The sequence below is a fragment of the Triplophysa dalaica genome, chromosome 9, assembly GCF_015846415.1.
Source record: "Triplophysa dalaica isolate WHDGS20190420 chromosome 9, ASM1584641v1, whole genome shotgun sequence".
Classification (NCBI taxonomy): Eukaryota; Metazoa; Chordata; class Actinopteri; order Cypriniformes; family Nemacheilidae; genus Triplophysa; species Triplophysa dalaica.
Window position 1 is genome coordinate 20389250 of NC_079550.1, and position 24458 is coordinate 20413707.

At 38.1% G+C, this 24458-nt stretch overlaps 1 protein-coding gene and 1 long non-coding RNA gene across 4 annotated transcripts in view; one reads left to right on the forward strand and one right to left on the reverse strand.

Moving 5' to 3' along the window:
* Positions 1-24458, reverse strand: part of robo1 (roundabout, axon guidance receptor, homolog 1 (Drosophila)) — a 231674-nt gene that overhangs the window by 131257 nt on the left and 75959 nt on the right. The window contains exon 3 of the mRNA XM_056756264.1: positions 12526-12612. Coding sequence (XP_056612242.1) covers positions 12526-12612 — 87 coding nt within the window. The remainder of the gene's footprint in view (positions 1-12525; positions 12613-24458) is intronic.
* Positions 742-15988, forward strand: LOC130428335 (uncharacterized). 3 transcript variants are annotated; one of them, XR_008907442.1, is made up of 5 exons: positions 742-800; positions 1031-1172; positions 1805-2192; positions 2281-2489; positions 15265-15988. It is a non-coding gene; the product is annotated as an uncharacterized LOC130428335 (long non-coding RNA). The 3 variants fall into 3 exon arrangements; XR_008907440.1 differs by having other exon boundaries at positions 742-1172; XR_008907441.1 differs by lacking the exon at positions 15265-15988 and adding an exon at positions 2971-3167 and having other exon boundaries at positions 742-1172.

Genomic DNA, 24458 nt, shown 5'->3' on the forward strand with positions numbered 1-24458 from the left:
TGCTCGAGCGTTCCCGCAGGTTTCACTTGAACTGGCCCGATTTCGTTAAAGTTTTAATATCGCAGTAATCCAGGTTATTTGTGCTCAAACAGACACTCCATGTGTCGAGCTGAATTAAAATATGGGGCACACACAAAATCGACCAAGAAAACGCCGTTAAAATGTTCAAATAAATGCTGCGGGGTTTGACCCAAGAAATAATTCTGCGAGCGCAGTGTCGGTCAGCTCGTCTCCGATGGTCGCATCCCAAAAACTGCCGTGGAGAGCCAATGGAGAGAAACGAGCACAGGCTCTTCCCAAAAAGTTCTCACTGCAATAAGGCCGTCGGAGATGTCCCAATTGTAAAAAAGTGGCGAGTGTCACATCGTTCAAAAACGACCCGAGAAAGTCATTTTGAACTCTGAAACTTCAATAGGAAGAGAAGGAGCCGATGCTGAAGAATATGTTTTAAGTCCATTAGATGCGGATCACATCCACTTCTACGTTGTGTTGCCAACACAAATGTAGCTCCAAAAATCCCCCCAATTGATATATTTGTTCTTCTTTTTGTCTTTACGGACGTTTAATAATAATTGGATCTGTGTATTGTGATCCCCGTCACTTCGGGCAGAGGGGATTTGAAACAACGGTACTTCATTCAAACAGCCTGAATAGTAAACCGAATGGTTTGTCCCAGACTCCCCCTCCGACACGCTGAACAATGGAGTGATCCAGAATTAACCTCTTCGGCGCGAGCGAGAAGCGGATTTCGAGTGTGAGAGAAACGGTTCCCTGAAGGCAAGCGTCTGTTTGATCAAAATGTAATGAATTTATATTCATAAAGACACGGTTAAACAGCATAATCTGCTTTTAATTATTTTAAAAAGCGACGCCTTTATGTGGATTTAGTATGTTATTTACTTGCATATATGCAAGGTTTCCTTCATCCAAATTGCTTCGTTTGTCTCAATGTTTATCTACAAAAGGCCATTGGTTGAACTCGTGTGCCTCTATTTAAACATGTTTATTGCTTTTTTCTGTTTTATTCAAGACGTGACGTTTTAAACAGCGTCTGTACATTGATGTAATTTAGCATACAGACAGCTAAGCGCCACAATAAAGGCGCTCAATACATGACCCAATACCGCCCTCTGCTGGTCATCACTGCACTGCAGCCGTCAGTTTTCCAGCAGGTATATTTACATTTATCCATTAAGACGACGACTTGCTGTTTCGCAGATAGTGTTTTGCCATAGATAATATAACGATAGTATTTACTATAATTCACTGTAGTTAATACAACAGTACTATACGATATTGCAGTATTCTCCAGTTTACTATAGTAACTGAGGTATCCTACAGTATTGTTTTCATGTGGGCTGGGTCATACCAATCCATAACTTTTACAAAGAGAGAAAGTGCATTTGACACCTCACAAAATTATACATCAAAACATCATATTCTTATATACATTAAACAGCAACTATGGTCCATACACTCATGGATGTTCAAATGCAGTATCTGTAAATTCATATCTGTCTTCTACAAACACACAAAATCTGAATAATTCATGCTTTAGTACAATATATTTACTATTTAACTAAATAAAGCAAAATGCTGTATTATTACCCGTAATTAATTCTTCACTGTCAGTGTATTTTCTCAATTTACCTGCCTTTGGTACGAGTGGAAATAAGTAGATTTTGGATCCAGACTGCACTAGTTCTCATCTCATACACGACCCTCTAGCAAAACTTTTTAGGTCTAACAAAACTCGATATACATCAGGATTTTGATTTGTGACTTTGTTCTCTCTCTTATCCAGTCACCGAAGTTCTTGACCTTCACTGGTCCAGATCTGCGACAAACAGCTTGATATACAAGTCTTGCCTGTGGCAGTTTTATGGTGAAGAGACAAGAGAGTGCTTCCAACATCTGAGCCAAATATCCACCCTTCACCTGTCCTCCAGAAACACAGAACTTTAATACAGAAAGACACAGCCCAATAAACACAGCCAAAACATCTCATATTCCTCCTCACATATGCACTTTAAATCAGACCTCCTGTTTAATGTTTCCAAAACTCAGAAAACTGGAAAAACGTTAGCGCTCATTTCTCACTACAGTTCCTAAAATGTTGATTTTCCATTCGGGCGCTAAACGAATATGAAAGAGCTCGACATTTTTGAGCAGCATGGAACAACCTTAAGACGGTAATACACAGCACATTTCAATCTGTGTAGAAACACATAAAACCCCAGGCGTAATTCAGTGCTAATCTGTTCCTCATGTTAAACACAGGCGGTCAGGATTCAGTTCGAACTTACTCTGGAAGACCTGCTTGCATTTCTGCTCTTTGCTGTTGGGATGACGCTGTGGCATGCTCTTGTGGTGGGTTCCTAGCTGGCACAGGCGCCCACGACGAGGAACTCCTGGAGTACCTCCATGCTGGACTCCCCGTCATGACAAACATAGCCAAAACAGATACGACTAGAGAGAAAGGCCGCATGGTAAGCCTTTCACAAATTACAATATAACCCAGGATAAAAGAAAATCGGGTTGAGGATAATCTTCCAACATTATGGTAAATCTCAGAATAATCCACTTTGTACTGCAATGATCATCTTTGGTTCTTCAGGTGTGATCCAACTGATTCCAAGATTGTTATTCGCAACAAAAAGTCCAATACGTAAATATTTTTTATAACACCAGTTTCATTTAAAAACACTTTCGCTTTATACAAAATAACTGACATAAGTAGTCCCAAAAACCTCCACTTTAAAAAACAACAAAACTGTAACTGGCGACTTCTTATCTCGCCACATGATGGAACTTTAAATGAGCCATTCACAAACAGAGATACCATAGACGATGGGGCAATAAGGACCCCTCCCTTTTTTCTGTTCCACTATCTCACACATAATAAACTTGATCCTCTGTTTGATATTCAAAGCAAGTTTTGTGGATGTTCTCTCTTTTCTTGTGATTAAGAGAGAACGGGGGACCCCTCCAGACTTCATGCTGAGGCGTCTCTTTCTGTGTGGACGGACCCCACTCATCAACCCCGGACCGTATCGGCATGGGGGCGAGTGAGGGAGACATTCTCTTCCTCCTGACTAAGACTGTTATACGCCCCCATTCAGGCGGCATCACCTAACAAAACAGCACAGGCTAAAAACAAAACATTCTCCAAGAACAATTCTTCCTATAGAGAGAAAAAAGCTTTCTCTCTAAACATGAAAGAGGAAAATGTCACAGTTTTATCTCAATAGGGGGTGGGGTGGTGCATTGTGGGAATACTATGAGTGGAGATTTTAAAAGGCCTTTTTTGGTGCAGATTTTCCATTAATGGTTTCATGAGACGTTTTAAAGGTAATCGGGACCGTTTTCAGTACATAAACATTGAATTTAGGATTTAAACAGGTTTCGGCAAGCAAAAATAAGTGATTAATGTTTAGACATTTTGATTTATTTCAAAACTGCGAACACAGCTGCGGGGGAAAAAAGAGATCACTCCAGTTTAGTCTTTAATGAACATTTCTCACATACACATGTATATATATATATATATATATATATATATATATATATATATATATATATATATGCGGAAATACATTATATATATGTATTATATATACACATTAATATCGTGTGGATTAAACATGAATATGAACGTATCTTTGCAGTATTCAAGATCGGCAAACATTGCTCATCTTTTCAGTTTTTTTACCAGTTTGTCCCGTTTTAATTTTCTACAAATGTTCATTATGAATGTGGGATATATACAGCTACATATATGCGTGGGTGTACAAAAGATGGATTTTTTTAATTATCATCAGAAAGCAACTAACTTAGTTAATAAACTAATAAATTAATTAATAAAGAAAATCTCAGCTCGGATTATCAAAAGCATTCAATGTCAAATAAATCAGGACTTCATCTGGTACAATCCATGCAAATGGTTTCATATCTTTTAAGAAGAAGCAAACTCTGTATGTGTATGAGTCACTGAGCCTCTCTGACACAGGTCCATATCGAATGGGATACGCTATGAGTTTATAAGTGCTACCCTGTCATTTTTCGGGATCCCTCCAAGCAGAAAACTTCAACGACTTGTCAGCCCAAGAAACAACCACGCTAGGTTCCACTGATCACCCGGGACATCTTGGGCGCAAGTGTTGTCACTGGGAAAGAATGTCTCTCGGGGAGGACCATCTGGGCTCCAATAGGATGCTGTTCAACCCCAGACTAACATTAAAAACATCAGCCAAAAAAGTTCAAGCACCATAGAGAGTTCAGCATGAGAAATGCTGAGAAAAGTGTGTCCTGTCATTGCTTTAAGAGATGAGATACAGACGTGATCATTTCTAAACATACCTTTGACAAACAATATAATGTAAAAAATACATCCAACCGAGAAGAAAAGTGTAGAATTGTGGATGAATGCGGCATAAAGAGGACATTCTCCTCATTCATTACCAACTCTGTGTTGTGCTTCAGACATGGAGGTGGGTGGTGGGGGCTGAGCTGAACAAATCAGTTCAGCTGAACAAATCTGTTTCTGTTTTGCCATTCGGAGAGGCCCTGCATGCAGTAGCCCACCACGGCTGACTCTACAAAAAGGCGAAATGAGGTAAACGGGAAGGAACGCCAGAGCTTTACATTTTCTGCAAATGGATGACACAAAAGCTTGGTAAAAGAGTAAACATGCTGCTGGGTTTCTGTCCGCCTGTACGGGCTGAATTCTCTTTAACAGCCAGATATTTTTTGGAGGTTGAGGTGTTAGAATAGCCGGATCTCAGCAGGGCTTGTGAAGTTGCATGAGTGCACGAAAATTGCTATTACAATGCAATACAAAGCATTTTTACACATACACAGTAGTGGCCAAAAGTGATACCTGGTGGGGTGTATATTTGTATAATATTTACTTTTAATGCCCCCTCAGTTTCGGTTAAATCATGAAAATATGAGGTATAAAATGCTAAGAACACTTAACTTTATAGGTATATTGGACAAAATTATTTGGCAAAACAGCAAACTAAATTGAATTGGTGAATATGAGATTTATTCTAATATTAAAGGAAATGCAAAAGACGTGAAGCTTTCCGGTAGTAAAGCATACATTGACTACAATTTTGCCTGTTATTGTATTTGTTGATCGTCTCATTTAAAAATATTTTGTAGTCATTCTCTTGAGCTGTCTATATCATATGGTACATGTTGTGACAGATGAATGCAAGTCTGTGTACAGACAAACACTGAACCATTGCTCACAGTTGGAAATGAAAAAACTCACTGAAATTGTCTTGAATTTATTCCTCAAAGTGATTATGATATAAAGCAGTGCTTGATGGCTGTTGCGAAAGGGGATGAATTTACACGTACACATTCTCAATGAGTTTAGCACAGTACATGTAAGAAAAACACTTTCTTAGAAGCGCCATCTCTAAATTCATCCCTATTCAAGCACCACCGCTAAAACAAAATAAAAACGAAAATCTAATCTGACCCATCTCTGGTATCCCTTAGGCCGTGTTCACACTCTACTTCTTTTTTGAAGCTGCCGGCCTTTGTTTCACATTATAATCCTATGGATTAAGCCGCGTTTTCCAAAAAGGTCAGGAGCGCTTTTTCAAACGCCACTGCTTTTTCTGCAGCTCCGAGCGCCCTTTTAAGTCGAAAAAAGTTCCACTTTTCTTAAGAAAACGCCCTACGTCAAGCAGCTGACCAATGACAAGCGAGTAGCGAGACCTGTCTTTAACATAACAACATTCGAGGAAGGTGATTGGAGATTTAAAAAATAAAATGCTGGCCGAGGCGCTGCTTTGAACATTTATTTATATGAATTAAAGTTTCTTTTTCACCTTTAATAACTTTCGATTACATTTCTAGTGAGAAATTAGTACTGCAGTTTTAAAATATGTGATTGGTTTTTGCAAGACGGTCTCTGTTTATAATACAAATAGACTTTCGTTACTATGCCTACTGTATATTTACATTTACATTAACATTACTACATTTGGCAGACGCTTTTACCCAAATGTGACTTACATTGCATTAACCTATACATTTATACTTCGGTATGTGCAATCCCCTGGGATCGAACCCACAACCTTGCGTTGTTGACGCAATGCTCTTCCCACTAAGCTACAGGAAAGCTGTATATGTACATAAATCCTGTGTGCTGAGCTGCCTTCTTGCACAAACTTTTTACCAAAAAAGCGCTCTTGTCAACTTTTCTCGTCAAAAAAGACGTCAAGTGTGTTCATGGCCTTAGGCTTTATATGTAAACCTAAAACATCTGAATTAAATTGTAAAAGAAAACATTATTTGTGCTTGGTAAAGAACCTCCTGACTACTCTACAGTCTAAGTCATCTAATTCAAACAATGCCATTCACAATTGCACCAGAAATAACAAGCCCACGGGATCCAAACACATTAAAAACACAATGTTTTCACACGACTTTTGGACCTTTTTGTCCCAATCTCTAACTAGCCTTGTCAGAAAGCAGCATGTCCCCCCGCTCTCTCTATCCGTGCAGACCGGCAAGAACAAGATGCATTGTTTACATGCTTAATTGGTTTAATTGGTTTACTGGTCGAAGAGGCTTAAATGAAAGGGGAAGCTGTCTAAGAGAAACTGAGCCAAGGAGTGCCTTTGTCTTTGGCCTCCGTGTGCCTTCCCCGCATTCACAATGGGGGATTCAACCAATCAGTGCCTCGCAAGCTGTTGGACAAGACCCTCACCAGCAGTCCTGCTGAATTATTAACGCAAGCCAACAGCGGAGTGAGAATAAACCCTGGGAGGTTTATACGTAACTACACAACAGCAAAGATAAATGGATATTCCTATATGTAGGCGTGTGCAAGAGTATTTTGTGTGTCTGAATAAAAAAACATTTCCCCGTGGAATTAGCTACAAACTTACAAAACCAAATAAATGTAAAAAAAACATGGTCGCCGGTTACGTTCATGCCTGACTACAAAGGCATCCCTCAATGCTGTACATCTATCATTATTACGTTTGTTGCTGTCCATTCACTTACTTTCTCCATCGAGTTTCAATTTAAAAGTGGCAAGACACAAGAAAACCAAATCGCTGTTCAATTTTTTACTTGGAATTCAACGCAGGCCCGGTAAATGGAGTTTCGAAAAGAGTAATGATATTCATACTGACAGACTTCTTTTAATGTGGCTTTCGGCTGGGTGAAATGAGCCAGCTGAAGCAAATTTACTGAAAACAAATCGCCGAACCTGCTCCCCTGCACTTCATTTTGATTCAATTTACCAAATCAATCTGCAAGAACTACAGAGCGCTTCTCAGTCTGAGAGAAGCTTTCCATGTGTTAACACTAGCAGATTCATCTGCATCACTTTCCTAAAGAACACGGCTGGATTTATATCATGTTTGACACGCTCTATGACCCGGGTCTTTAGGAGACCACATGTGAGACAGATCAACTACAGCTATGATAAAAGAAGTTTCCATTTTTCCTCCCACATGCTCCAGCGTTCAACCTCTCTCTCTCCCTTTAAAAAGCGTGTCCTTCTGCTGACAGAAACACTGCGCGGTTCTTTCTATCTCCCCGCTGCCATCAGCTGCCAAAACACGCAGGTCGCCGCATCGAGCACTATAAATATGATGTACGCCGCATGTGATGCCTTTGACCTCACAACGCGCGCCACGGCAGTGCAGGGGAGCAGGTGCCAAGCAGATTTATGACATTCAATGAGAACTTTCACCCTGGATGTTCTCTCGTGCCCTGGCGAACAGAGTCCAGACAACGAAGGTTGAACACATTCACTCCTCCGTGACGAAACAGCATGTGGGAGATATACATGTGAATTTAAAACGGTGTGACTGTGTGTTTGGATGCGTTACAACGACTGTGCCCGAGGCAACTGGCATTGTTGAAAATTCTTCAGCCACCCCCTTGTTTGGAAAGCAAGTTTGGAAAGTGCTTCTGGTGCATAACCTGTCCAAAACTTATATCATTGTGAAATACAACTTTTTGTCTACATTAAATCTTTTGGTTCTATAGTAAATAGAAAAATGTAGCAAAAGTTTTACATTTTCAACACAAAAAAGATATTTGGGGGTTTGTGTATATACAATGGAAGTCAACGGGGGCCAATGTTGTTTGCTACTTATGTTCTTCAAAATATCTTCTTTTGTTCAATTTAATTTATTTATATAGCGGTTTTCACAATGTGCATTGTTCCAAAGCAGCTTTACAGGAGCAAATAAGAAAAACTGAAAAACACAGAAAGGTAAAACACAGCACATGCTGTTTATAGACCAAGCAAGGTCATTCTAATAATTAATATCTAATAAATAAATAAATGCAGTCTTTTGTGAGTAAATTATTTATAAGATGTTTTATTTTAGAGTGAACTACCCCTTCAATATAAGGTTATAAAAGCAGCGCAATATTTGTTATAAATATGCAAAATAACGTTTAAAACGTAACAAGTGCAATGTAAAAGTCAACTACTCTTAAAGGGATGGTTCAACCCCAAAAATTAAAAATGTGTCATATTTATTTCTCCCTCGTGTCACTACAAACCTGTTTAACTTTCTTTCATCTGCAGGACACAAAAGAAGATAATCAGAAAAATGCTGTTAACCTAACAACATTGGACCCTGTCGACTTCCATTGTATGGGCACAAAACCGCTGACGCATTTGTACCACATGAGTGAATATATGAAGTCAAAACACATTTTATTTTTGAGCTTTTCGTAAAACTAGTTTTTAAATACGACATCAGTTGGACGTGCATCAATATTTGTCTGAGCTGCACATCAGCATTTACAAATTTGCTGGTTAGGATTTCACACACGTTTGCAGATCTGTCAATCAGATCCAAACTCATTTGACAGTCATGAGGGCACCATATGGACCCCCTGACTCCAAAAAAAGGGGGGCGTCCGACTCTCCCTTTCATCCTCTCTCCCCTGAGCAGCCAACCTTAAAAAAAAATACAGCTTTAAAGTCTCCGCTTTGGCTATTTGACTTTTCACACCAAATGATGCTTAGTTAGCACTTGGCAGCGACAAATCTTTTGTATTCCTTCACCCGTACTAATCTCAGCGGCAATAATAAACAAATTCGAATTTCCTATCCCGTGCCTAACAGACGTGTCGCAGAATACTGAAAACCCCAGTACCACCAGCTTCTTATCTCCGTTTTCGCACCAACAAGTCGTCGCTCTTCATTCACTACAGCACTTGACAGAATTAGCCTGCTTCAGCATTGAGAGTTTGGCCTGATGGCCCCATTTCCTACGACACGGGCGAGTTAAGCCAGGGATTTGTGATGATAAGAGACTAGATGCGAATATAAGGAGCACCCACCACATCCTCTCAGAAGAGAACCCCTCTGGACGACCGCAGCAGAGGTAATTACATCTCAAGTGGGATCGGTCCTAAAGGCAGGACCCGCACTGACCATGTTTTCCGCCCTGGGGAGAAGCGAGTGCTTTGTGGGAATACGCTTTGTGGATAAGCCCGATTGTAAGAGTGATCGAGTTCCACGTGAGGTGGAAAAATTTAACCCTGAATGTGAGGACGATTTGCATTCGCACGTCCCACGGGCAGTAATAATACGAGGCATTAAGGAGGCAGTCACAGTAATCATGGTGGTGTGTTCAAGGTCAGGATCAGGCCTCTGTAATGAGGGTGTCTCAGCCTGTCACACCCAGACAACCAGGTGCATTTGGATATACCAGACACCAATGTTTAACGCAGCGTTTCGAGCACCTCAGAGTGCGTATGCTTAAGTGCTCCAGTGCTTCATATAAACTATAAACATGGAAGGTGAAGAAAACACATGAAGTAATATCAGCCAACGTAATATAGAATTGTGGTTCTATTTTAATTCAATCTTCAAAAAGGACAAAGGGCACAGAATTATATCAGGGAAATGCCACCATTGACCTTCAGTTAAATTTCTCTAACATCTCTGTTCTGAAGAAGTTTACGTCCAAGAGACCAGGTGACTTTAGACAAAAAATACAGTAAAATCTACAGTCTACACACACTATATTAATGAAGATAAAGAATCAAATCAATCAATCAATCTATAGTACCTATCAGTCTATAGTATCTATCTATCAGTGTTTCTATCTATCTATCTATCAGTGTTTCTATCTATCTATCTATCAGTGTTTCTATCTATCTATCAGTGTTTCTATCTATCTATCTATATCTATCTATCTATCTATCAGTGTATCTATCTATCTATCAGTGTTTCTATCTATCTATCAGTGTTTCTATCTATCTATCTATATCTATCTATCTATCTATCAGTGTATCTATCTATCTATCAGTGTATCTATCTATCAGTGTATCTATCTATCAGTGTATCTATCTATCAGTGTATCTATCTATCTATCAGTGTATCTATCTATCTATCAGTGTATCTATCTATCAGTGTATCTATCTATCAGTGTATCTATCTATCAGTGTATCTATCTATCAGTGTATCTATCTATCAGTGTATCTATCTATCAGTGTATCTATCTATCAGTGTATCTATCTATCAGTGTATCTATCTATCAGTGTATCTATCTATCAGTGTATCTATCTATCAGTGTATCTATCTATCTATCTATCTGTGATAGTATCAATCAGTCTATAGTATCTATAGTATTTCTCAGTCTAGAGTATATATCTACCAGTCATAGTATTGATCATATTTATCAGTCTATACTATCTATCAGTAGTATCTTTCATCTATATTATATAGTATCTATCAGTGTATAGTATCTATCCGTGTTTGTATCTGCCTATCAGTGATAGTATCAATCAGCCTATATTTTCTGTCAGTCTATAGTTTCTATAGTATATGTCAGTCTAGTATCTATCTACCATTGATACTATTGATTATATTTATCAACCATAGTATCTTCAGTCTATATTATATAGTATCTATCAGTGTAAAGTATCTATCAGTGTTTGTAGCTACCGATCAGTGATTCTATCAATCAGTCTATTATCTGTCGGTCTATAGTATCTATTGGACCTGTCAGTATATAGTATCTATAGTATCTGTCAGTCTATATTATCTATCTACCATTGATTGTATTGATTATATTTATCAGTCTATAGTATATATCAGAAGTATCTATAAGTAGTATAGTGTCTATCTATCAGTGTTTGTATCTGCCTATCAGTGATAGTATCAATCAGCCTATTTTATCTGTCGGTCTATAGCATCTATAGTCTCTGTCAGTCTAGTCTATCTACCATTGATATAATTGATTATATTTATCAGTCTATAGTATTATATAGTATCTATCGGTGTATACTATCTATCAGTGTTTGTATCTCCTTATCAGTGATAGTATCAATCAGCCTATAGTATCTGCCAGTCTATAGTATCTGTTAGTCTATAGTATCTGTATCTGTCAGTCTATAGTAACTATCTACCATTGATAGTATTGATTATATTTATCAGTCTATACTATCTATCAGTAGTATCTATCATCTATATTATATAGTATCTATCAGCGTATAGTATCTATCTATCAGTGTTTCTATCTGCCTATCAGTGATAGTATCAATCAGCTTATATTATCCGTCGGTCTATAGTATCTTTCTACCAGTGATAGTATCTATAGTATTTATCAGTCTATAGTATTTATCTGGCAGCAGTAAATCTCCTCTCTACTGTATCTTTGTCCTTGCGAGATTCAGAAATGGAGTGCTCTCTCGAGACTCTAGTATTATCATTCTCTACGCTCTGCACCAGCAATTCTCATCTTCCATTGGATCACCCACGTCGTGAAATCCAGCTTTTCATTTATCGACTTGTTTCCCCAATGAAGGTCAGAATGTTAGTGAACTTTCTCTAAGAATAACACCACACACGCTGCAGGAGATTCTCTGCTCCGGCCTCAGGGCCCCTGGAAGGTGAACTCTATTTCCACTTAAGCAAAAAGGGTCAAGGATCTTCTCTCCCCGACGTGCTCATCTCATCGCAGTGCATTTAATCTGGAAATTGAGGTTCTGGCTCACTCTCCTCCTTTATGACACGAGCATAAGAATGTTCTAAAGCTATCTCTGAAAATAACACAAAGAGGTTTTCCAATTTCCACAAATCAACCTGGGCGATGTAACACTTGGCGAAGAAAATTAACTGTTTATAGGTGAGAGTACTTCACTCAGCATCGGCAGACTGAAGTGAAGGTTATGTAAAGCCATTCATAGAAATCCACCAGAGACACATTTAAAAACTCTTTAAAATAATTGGACTGGAAATTACATTTATGATTATATACAAAACCCACCGTGATATCAGCCAAAAAACTATCTTAAAACTCACCCAAGTAATAAAATAACTTAAAACTAAAGATTTGATTAATCTCCAATTGAATAACTTCAACACTGTTCATGTTCAAAAACATATTGTCAGCATCTTGTCATTAATAGAAAGAAACAAAAAGGCTTAAAAAGAAAAAAAGAAAGAAAAGGCTTTCTTCAAGTTCTTCTACGGTAAGCACAGCCGTACTTTTAGTTATAAGAATCAAGAAACAGTACCTGTGTAGCCTGGCGAGTTGTCGTCGCCATGTTCTGCCGTCGGGGCTTCTGTGGCCCTATTGCTACCTCCCTCCTGAGTGTCCGAGTCTGTTGAAAGCAACACAGGTACTGAGACCCCAAGCAAAGAATGCTGTGCCGTCGGTAACATAGTAACACCCCAGTAACCCTGATACCAGCATATGAGCAGTAACAGACTCCATAGACAGTGGTGTTTCATGCATCTCCATCCGCAAATTTCAAACGGCATTGTTGAGTCTGAAAAATCTCCCAAAACGTGTTACTCAAGTCGCAAAACCTTATATATAAACGTTCTAAGGTTTTAAATGTTATCCATTGTTCAAATAATCCAAATCTTTGTCAAAGCAGGTAAATGGCTTTTTTCCGTCTCCGCAAAGAGACTGTAATGTTCCTCACTTCTCCAGGTCCTGGGAGTCTATGCATTCGACTAAGAAGTGACAATGCGTTCCCCTTTCAACAGACAGCCCTATGGAGCACATGGGCACCAGGACTACCCACCTTCAAACGCAAAGTCACTGCCAACCCCCCTCTTTAGCTCAATATAAAGTCATTGACTAAACTAATTCCCTAATCAGCGCCTGTCGCTTTTCTGGAAGATGGACTGACAGCCCATCGTCTACAGTGGGTTTAGAAAGGAGGAACGGGCAGGGGTGGGGCCGATGCCCCCATTGTGGCGAAGTGTGGGATAAATCAGCTTGGGCCATGCCCACTTCCATTGTTGGGCACTGACAGGAGGCTAATTTGGGACGAGGGGAGGTGAAGGGGCCTGTTTAATATAAAGGGGGTCAGAATCGGCCAGATGACTGGGAAGCGGCCCATCATGACCGTGAATCAAGATTGGCACGGTTTGCGGGGATAAAAGGCACGCAGGCAAAACAAAAGGGATTCACTGGAGAGCATTTAGAGCTCAGGGATGTGTGACCACTCCCTGTCCTTTCGTTCACCCTGAGGCTAGCATTCGGTGAACACATTTAAGCATGCATGCTAATGCAAACGACACTTACGTTTCACAATAAGCCTTTATAGTAACATAGTTTAGAATGGATTTTAGGAGTGCTTAATGTCAATGTAATGAGTTGTGTCAAATACGTGCGCGTCTGTGGTGTATTTAGTTCAAAGATTTGACATTAGTATGTTGGTGCTGAGAAGACACTTTTTAAACAAACACGCTGTTTAGTAAGTTCACAGTCTCGCATGTTCGTCTCCAACAGGAAATCGTTGGATATACTAGCTTGTGTAAGCTACCTTCATGTTCAAGAAATAGAAAAGTCAACAGAAACACTTATTGTAGAAATCCAAAGTCACAAACATGCAACAGCAAGCATGCAAACATCAAGAATCAATGACACTGTCTGCTTGTGTATTGACACCATAACGTTCCGACCCATTCACAGGCGATGAAAACTTTAAGCAGCGCGCAAAATGCTTCCTGCCAACTGAAAGCACATCTAACAGCAAAAAACACATTCTGTCTGAACGGCCCGTTAAAGGGATACTTCACCCAAAAATGAAAAATCTCTCATCATCTACACACCAAATGTGTATAAATGTCTTTGTTCTGATGAAGACAGAGAAAGATATTTGGAAGAATAACCAGACAGATTTTGCCCCCCATTGACTCCCATAGTAGGAAAACATACAACGGTAGACAAAAGTGCCCCAGAACTGTTCGCTGACATTCTACAAAATGTTTTCTTTTGTGTTCAACGGAACAAAAAAATTATAAAGTATTTTTTCCTACTATGGGAGTCAACGGGAGGGGCAAAATCTGTCTGGTTATAAGCATTCTTCCAAATATCTTTCTCTGTGTTTAGAAACGTATACAGATTTGGAACAACTCGAAGGCGAGTAAATGATGACAGAATTTTCATTTTGGGTGAAGTATCCCTTTAAAACGTTAGAAGAAAATGAGTGTGGACCTAATATAGTTTTTAGTTATTGATGTAAACTAGAGGTGCTACAATATACAGGTATTGTCAATAACAGTGTTATCAAAAAACATGATTATCGATATCGTGTTCAACCACAAGTATTGTGATTTCTTAAACTATCCACAACCTTTTTAAAAAGTTTTGCATTAACAATCACAATGACATCGCAAGCCCTCTTTCTGTCTCCCTACAGTTGTTTTTAAATGTAATTCATTCACCATATAAAAACGAGATAAACAATATTAAAGATTAATCAATTTCACAGAAACGTCTCTAGTTATCGCGATAATATCATTATTGTCAATTCTTTTGGACAGAAAATTGTATAGTAAAATAAATCTGATATTGTGACAGCCCTAGTGGTTACATGCCTTTTGGTCAAACTATCTCTTTTTTTGTCCTTTTACACATCATCTTCTTACCTTATTTAAAATCATAACACCTAATAAGCAGATTTCACCGTATCTCTGCCTGTCGATAGCTACTAAAACCAGATCACAGATATGCTTAAAATGCAATATTGAAAATACGATTTAAACATAGAAAATCTGGCTTTGTGTAAAGCAATTATAGAACCGCATGTGCCACGCTGCATGCGTTAGGAGAAACAGCATGTAAATATAAATGACATTTACATTACACTTAGATTTCGGCAATTAGCATACGCTTTTATCCAAAGCGATTTACAAGAATTAAGAAAACAATAAAGCGATATATATCAAATGATTTATACTTTACTGATCCGAGGTTATGGTGTACTTCTAGATTATTCTGCACTTTCTGTTAACAGGTGGTGTGCCCAGCTGCCCTCTAGAACACAGGAACAAACCTGGTGCTCCCTCTGAATCAAATGGCCCTGATCCACACAATCCAATCGTGTTCTGCCTCCCCTGATGACTAATTAAACCAAACCGTATGTGACTGCCCGGCACTTCTGTGTGGGCACATTAGGAGGATGTTCCCCAAACGGCCCAAATCCCCGGCTGTCCGGTCATTTTCATGCACAAAACAGAGAAAACGCAACCGGCTTTCTTCATTTCTGCCGCCATTTGATTTGAGTTCTAGGTGATGAAGACTCACTGATAAAACCAAGCCACATACTAGCAAAAATAAGAATTCGTTCAGCTTATTGGCTTTAAAAAAAAATCAAGGCTAATTGTCGGGTTAATCATCAGTTTGTTAAATGTGACCCTGGACAACAAATCCAGTCTTATGGGTCAATTTTTAGAAATTGAGATTTTTACATAATCTGAAAGCTAAATACATTTTTAGAATAGGACAATATCTGGCCGAGATAAAACCATTTAAAACTCTGGAATCTGAGAGTGCAAAAAATCTAAATATTGAGAAATTGCCTTGAAGTTGTTAATCAGAGCTGAAAAAAATGATAACAGTGCATTGGAAAAAAGAAGAATTCCCAAGTTTGGTTCATTGGATCAGAGACTGAAACTGGTTTATGTAATGGAAAAAATCACGGCTTGCTTGCAAATGAAGATGGATTTTTTGCAAAAACATTGTAATATACATGGATACATAACTAAGAGAGATAAAAGAGACTATGATAAACTAGCGTAACATTAAACTATGTCACACGTTTTTAATCTTACAAATCTCTTCAGGGTTATTATCTATTGAATTAGTGTTTCCTCTGTAAGGAAAATATATTAATGACAGATATATATATATATATATATATATATATATTATTTTAAGGGTATGTAAATGGAGATGTGAATGTTTGGCAAAAAAAGAAGTAAAAAAAAAGTTATTTATCAGGGGGACTGTGGCAGGCCATCCACTCTCAAAAATAAAGTTTTTATATATTTAAGGTAGGAAATTAACAAAGTATCTTCATGGAACATGAATTACTTAATATCCTTATGATTTTTGGCATAAAAGAAAAATAGATAATTTTGCCCCATACCATCTATTTTTGTCTTTTTCCCAAAATGTTCCCGTGCTACTTAAGACTGGTTTTGTGATCCAGGGTCACATATACATCTGAAGTTCCTTCTGAGTTACTGTGGTCATCTGTGCCCTCTTACCCAAAGTTATTCTGATAGCGATTCTTCATTTTTACTCCTGCTTAAGGGCTGTCATTTATACAAAGAGTTTCATTAACTCACACATGTCAAGTAAGCCGACATATCTCCTTCCCTCTCTACACTTATTCATTTGTGGCCAATGTTGAATCCAGACTGCAAATTACCAAAGATTATGTTAAATGAGTCTGTGGAAGGACGCCAGTATTAAACAGCTGCTTCGTAGAGAGGCTGAAGATAGCACATTTTCTCTTAAAAATTGCACACGGAGTGAACACATCAATGACACGCCAACACTGCTTAATACACTGAAAGACCAGCTGTAATAAAGTGTCTTTAATATTTCTTGACAGCAAAATGATTAAATGGAGAGTACGTTAAAAGTTTCCCTAACGTCATGTGTCTCAGATATTTCTACTGCGAATAAGACCCAGAAACCTTTCAAAAGACTCTCCACAATGTTATAAACATATAGAGTCAATACTATTAACAAAATAGGTACAAAAAAGAAGATATTTTGAAGAATGTTTGTAACCGGCACGCATTCACTTGCATTGGTTTCGTGTCCATACAATAGAAGAAAATGGGTGCCGGCGCTGTTCGGTTACCAACTTTCTTCGATATATCATCTTTTCTGTTCTACAGAAGAAAGAAAGTCAAATAGGTTCAAAATGACAAGAGGTTGAGTAAATGATGATAGAATTGTCTGTTTTGGGTGAATTATCCCTTGAAAGATTTGCAATGAAAATTTTCCTCAAACCATACAATATCTATTAACTTACATCTAAATAAAAATATCTATAAATAAATAAAACATGAAAGCATTGCCCTAAATTAAGCAGGAATCATCACCAAGCTGTTTTCATGAGAAAAAACATTTAATGCTCAATCTCAAGTGTAGATTTAGGAAAATCTGGGACTCTGGAGCCCAGTTCACATTATACAACTAGACTTTTACATTCTTTAAAGAAAACATTTTGTTTCTCTATTGAGATGTATCTGCCACCATACTAAAGTATTTTAAGTTGTTCTCGTGTGTTTCAAGATGGTTGCTACCGACCCAAGTAACCAATGTTTCTTTATAATATTCTACTAGAGAAATCTCTCATAAACAAACAGGGTTTAAGATATCATACCTGTTGTTTGATACTTCACCCTTGGGTTTGTTTAAATCTAGACTAAATATATCAATAGTAATATTGCTTGATTTAGCAAACACGCTAGCAAACACGCTAGCTCATAAGTGAACATGTTCAGGGCTCCAGTCGGACCACAGTCGGTCTGATAGCTCCAGTATTATTGGAAAGTATCATGGGAGGGATGGTCTAGTCTCTCCTCGCACACGCTGGGCAGGAAACCAAGAATCATAATGAGAGACTGCGGCAGAGGTTTTCCTTCTGCGAAGATCTACAGACGGGGAAGGACAGAACGAGACGGCTGGGGAAATTAAAGGGTGCTTTAAGAGATCTTAGAAGCAACGGACCGTCTGGCATCAAGATATTAAATAAAGTTGTGGCCATCTGAATATCTATAGCGCTGTTGAGGTTGTTAGTGTTGGCCCTGCGGACAGTTTTATTTCTCAGAGACTGTTCATTCATTTGGACTTAATGTAATTCACAGTTACGCAAAGTTACTTCCATTACGATATCAAAGGCATCAGATATTTCAACATGTCTTAGGAGAAATATGAATAGAAACAAATGAGACTGAATTATATAGGGGAGTAAAATGAATGTAGATGATATTCAACAGAATAAATATAATAAGTCTTGGAAGTAAAAGAGATCTTAGGAACGCTAAGGGGTTCAAACAGACCACCCAAACCACACAGAAATGGGCTGCAGGTTAATAGTTGGGCACAAAAACAATACAAATAAAAATGCAACAAATCAATTAATTAATTAAATTAATCAATGTATTTATCATAATTTTTTTAATTCAATATATGTTTGAAACATATAACTCCAAGTTACTTTATATACTTTTTTTTACATGTGTTGTAAATTTGTGAAATTGTCAACCTGACATTTTCCTGCAAAATCATACCAGCAGCTTAAATAATAAATGTTAAGCTTACAATTATGAATTGGAAAACACTACAGAAAGTTATCAAGATGGATTTTTATGCACTTATATAAAGTTTTTTGTTCATCATTTTTAACAAAAGATCTTATAGAATCTGCTTGGATGTAGTGATTATACATGCATTTGGTCCCAACCTCACCCAAATCGGGTCAACACCAGATTCGGCACGGCACGATGCAACCCAACGCAACAAAAGGCAACAGAACGCATTACAACCCCTTATTATTGAACACTTTGTCCGCACTTGATGCAATGCGATGCCATTAGAACAAGCCATGTGTTGTGTTGCGTTGCGTCGTGTCCGGTGTAAGAATACAAATGGCAAAAAAGTTCAATAGAGAATGTAAAGCTACTGCACGGTGTGTTGAATGTTGCGCCATCTTGGGAGGATGACTGCTAATGCGTTCAATGCAGTGTTATGTTTTTCCTACTTGATAAGGAAAAATAACTACGGTACTTTTTTGCTGTGTTAAAAACTACGAAGAGTCGTTCAGGAAAATCCCCTTGTTCTTTCACTTTCAACTTTTCCCTTTATCAAACAAAACAAGTAATGGTTCTCATCAAAACAATAATAGAAGTAAAGTATGATCCTCGCAAGATGGTGGCGCCACTGCAACATAGGGCGTGACGTCAGCTGCACATTCTCCATTCCTAGCTGACAAGTTCTCCCTCAACACATCCAACAACCGCCCACCCAAACAGGCACGAGTTCCAGCGGTTCATCTGATTAGCAACGGTGTGAATGCAGTCGCTGCATCCGTAGCGTTTCAAGCACTCTACAAATAATCCTATCAATCTCCGTCAACATCACGGCAGGCCTGCGAAAGCCAGAACAGCTGGCGAGGTCTCACGCAGCTAAACGGAGCGGATGATGGGCATTGCTCAGACTACGGAGGTTAAAGCGGTCGCTACAATGAGCTCTTCAGCGGCGACTAAATGAAAGCCACTTCAGGGTCTGAAGACCGTGGTGAAAGGGCACAGCTGCTGAACGCAGTGTTGTAAAAGCCAGAGTTACAGCCATGATTAATGATGAAGCTCTCCTCAAAGACAAGCCACCTTCAATCCAACTGACACATTCAGAGAGACTCGAGTACCCCCCTCAATGTTCTGAGGATGTGACTCCATGTGCATTTGAAAGGGCTTTTGGAGTCATTAACTGGTGTCTGAGACATTAACTAAAGTGTCAAACTAATACTCCTGTAATTAAGAAGTTTGTAGATGATTTTGAAGTCATGTATGAAAAGTGTATTAAGTTGTTAAAGCTGTGGTTTACTGTACACCATCACATTGAGAACTGGCACTCACATCGGTTTCATTGGGCGCACGCTATAATATGCACGCAATTTATGTTATATTTAGTTTATATAAATATGAATATATTATTTCGTATTTATTTAGTACCTATTATTGCTCCTGTATGACATACTGCTTATTGCTCCCTGAACTCTCTATAAGTCGCTTTGGATAAAAGCGACTGTTAAATGACTAAATGTAAATGTATGTTGGTATTTTATTATATATTAATTGCATCAAACTAAATGAAAATTCCTACATTTATTGACTCCTAAAGTTTGGGCAACATGACGTTTATGTTGTTGTCGCTGAAACCATCTATAGGCATAAGGTCTCATCAAAAATATTTTTTCCCCATTACTCTTGACTAAATCTAGTTTGAACAAAAAGGCCACAAAGTACAAATTTAACACAAAAGTTTTAATGAGACACTTTTTAAATATTTATATTCTTTGAGCCACTGAAAGTTCTTTATTCTATAGACGTATACCATCTTCATTCCGAAACGTAACCAGCACAAACACGTTTGGACAGTAGCACTCATTTAAAATACTACTGAGTTTAATTCACTCAGACTCGGTCTGAGATTTACTGTACATTACTTCAAAGTTCTTCAGTACTTCACCCAACCTCACAGCTACACCATCATTAGCAAAGTGCCAAGATGACAACAAAGAGAATTCTTCTTAATGTAATAAAAGTGTGACAGAGGCAGAGCCTCAGTTAATTCACCACAGCCGCAAGCTTTGAAGTGGCGATTTTCCCCTCCGATTAAATGTCTCATTCTCATAAATCTTCAACTCGCTGCCACACTGTGTTGTGGGTAAAACAGTGAAGGTTTCATTCTAAAGGAATCTTGGCTCGATGATGACAGAGTTCAGCAACACAGGTTTGATTCTTGATGGTACGCTACATATAGACAAAGTTTACTGTTTTAGTTTAAAAAAAATATTTCATCATTGATTCACCACATGTTATTCCAAATCTGTGTGACTTTCTCTCTTCTGAAGAACACAAAATAAGATATTTCGAAGGATGTTGTTAACCAAAAAACATTGAGACAAAACCACTGATACATTTCTAAAAAAATCTTATTTTGTGTTCCCATAGAGTCATTAAGAGGTTCTGAATGATATGACGGTGAATAAATGATGACAGACTTTTTATTTTTGGGTGAACTGTCCCTTAAATGCAGTTGTTCACCTAGAAATGTAAATTAAGAATCTCCCATGTTTCATAATCTAAATGAACCGAACAAATGTCTTTTTTCTCTTAATAATGACTTAAATGTCGGTCCGTTCCTGAAACAAGCTATTGTGTGGCTTCATAAGGGAATATAGCCCATAAGTCAAACGGACTGCTTTTATGGTTTTTCTATTTTATAGCGCTTTGTCCTTTCTGCAGCTTCACATTATAAATCACCCCCTGCTTTCATTATATGAAAAAGAAGTGTGTTTTGCCAAAGTCAAAGAACGTGTCTGTGACATGGTCGTGTGCTATCATTATAATAGATGAATATCAAGTCTTTAATGTCCCCATGGACCGGAAGTTGCGATCGTTTTTACTTTCATATTTTGACGCATTTCCAAGTGAAATGTCCTTTCTTTATTTTTTATTATTAGAAAGTGGAACTGGCCGCAGACTGACAGTTGAAGGGGAAGAGTTAACACATGCTCCTGACAAGCCGTCTAACATGCGTTATTTAAGATGGATAGTCATAACAGGACGGAAGTTCTTTTACAGATTTTAACTTTATGAGGTTTATGATCGCACACGATTTTTAAAAAGATAAACTATGTACAATAAACGCTGCAATATTACACAAAAAGTTTTTTTGAATGGTTTGTGTTTACCAGGAGCTACATTATTTACCGCAAAAAATGGAGGAACTAATGTTTAGTCGTACATTTTAAGTACTGCTTGTAATAATACAAAACACGACCTCAACTGGCAAATAGACGAGGAGTTAACAGATGCTCCGCACAAGCCATCTGACATACGTCATTTAAGATGGATAGTCATTACAGGATGGAAGTGCGTTTTCAGATTTTAACTTCATGAGGTTTATGATCGCACACGATTTTTTTAAAGATATACTATTTACAATAAACGCTGCAATATTTCATGGAAAAAAGAGGCTTTGTAATTTTTTATTTTCACTGGGACTTTAAAAGATTCACTTTGCAGCAAACTAAAAGAAGAGAGGGTGCATTTCTATCTATCTGATAAGTTCATTTGCAATCTAGGAATAATTACAGGACAATGTTTCAGTTGAGAGCTTCAGTCCCCGTCTGCCAGGCATCTCATCCAGAATCAGGCAAGCTGAACAAACAGTGAGAACTATCTGACTGTTTACAGACATACAAACATGCTTTCAAATGCCCACAAACTCTATACTCGTTTACATGCACAAACATGTGCGCACATTTCTGAAAAACCGCAATACGACCGCAAGATTTGCGTCTGAAGCAGTTAACTGGAAATGAAGAAGCTCTGCCACAATATGAGCCGCTGGTCTGGTTTATACAGTAAGTGTCCGACACACCAGACATCGGTGTCTGAAACCTCAAGCTTCTCAGATCTGTAGTATAGGAGCACATGAGGATCTTAAATGGAACTGCCATCTCTAACCCGAGGGGAACGGTGGGATGAGGTGGGCGTGATTCCTACTGAAAGATTTATATTGTAAAGAGTTCAGCACATACCGATGCTTTTGAATGGTTAAAGCTCTCGGGCAGAGAGATGGAAGGCGTATTGAGGAAAGCTCAGACTGTGATTTATAAACAAATTGTAATCGTAAAAAACGAATCTATCATCTAGACCATCAAATGATTATCATACAGGTAACACCTAAACGATGCTAAACCACAAAATTGTTATATAAATTGAAGGGATAGTTTACCTTCAAAACGAAAACTGCAGAAGAAAATAACACAGGTTTAAAATGATACCGGGATGAGTAAATGATGCCAGAATTTTCATTTTAAAGGTGAACTACTCCTTTAATGTAGTCTTTTTTTATGTATATTATGATAAGCCAACACAAAAACTGCACGTTTTTATTAACTAGAAAAGGGAAATTCGGAAATTGATCTATGGTATACGCTACAATATGAATGAAAACAGCGAAATATTTGCATAATAGACCAATACAAAAAGGCCAAAGAACATCCAAAACTCTGTCACAAATGTTTGGATTTGAATTGTTTTTGGAAGAATTCTGGAGGCACAGATTGTGAGTCTACTTTAAAATCTTTGGCAACAAGATTTATCATTGTACACAACCACAAAGTGCATTTATAAGAGTATGACTGATGTTCACGTCCTGGCCAAACTCGATGTTAACAAGACCACAACCTTGTACGTACTTTCCTAATGCAGCCCGAAAATGAAATATAAATGAAGTTTACACTTCAGGCTGGACTGAAGATATGCGCTGTTATTTTGCTTTTACAGTCATCTGTCAAAACTCTAATACTCTCTAAAATGCAACCAGAAAGCAATCTGTTATCAAAAGCCACTTTTGCAACCAGACTTCTCGAACCGATCACAACACCATCCAGACCTGTTTTCACTTGAATGCTTGCTGAAGGAAGTGATGACTGCTGACAGCATAATTACAGGTCATAAACCAAATTGAAATATTCCGTCAGAACAGAAGCATCTTATTAGAGAAAAACTGAAAAACAGTGTCTTGGTTACAGTCGACCGACAGTTTCTGTCTGACGTGTAGAATGTAATGCGATGTTTAAGGTTACACAGTCTCCTCTTTCAACCCGTGTACGGTTACAAAATGTGTTCTTCATATCCTGCACACAATAACTGTATTATGTATTCCTGACAGATCTACTCACTAACAGTACCATCATTTGGATAAAGACCTCATAGGTTTACGTTCCAGTATGAGTAATAGTGTTATCACAAAACAGATGTTGACTTCGCTCATATATTGTAATTTACAGTCTCTCTCTCTCTCTCTCTCTCTCTCTCTCTCTCTCTCACTTCACAAGACACAGGCCCTCATATTCCCACGCAAAGAATTTGATCTGTTAATGTTTTTCAATGGTTTGTGTTTACCAGGAGCTACTTAATTTACAGAGAAAAATGGAGGAACTACTGTTTAGTTGTACATTTCTGCTTGAAATAATTCAAAACACGGCATCAATTGGCAAATAGATGAGTTGACCGGACCCGACACAATTACCCAAGCTCAGGAACCACCATTTACTCAAACAAAACATGAGCGATCAAATCATGAATGAACAATTTTAGCCGCCTCTTATTTTTAGTTGGCATATCATCCAGTCAACTACTGTAGCACAGAAATGGCAACTTCAATTTATATCGACACTATACAACCCAGAATCCTTCCATTTCTTTATAAACCGACCTCAACACAAAATCTGGAAGCAGCAGTCATGGTCACCGTAGTTTTGAGAATGCATTAGCTGCTGTTAACATGCCAAATCTGCCGAAACGCAAAACTAAAACAGCACTGGCAACATTTTTGCAACAACAAATGGGTGAAGAAAAACAAACCAAAGAAATGTCCCAATGGTCAACA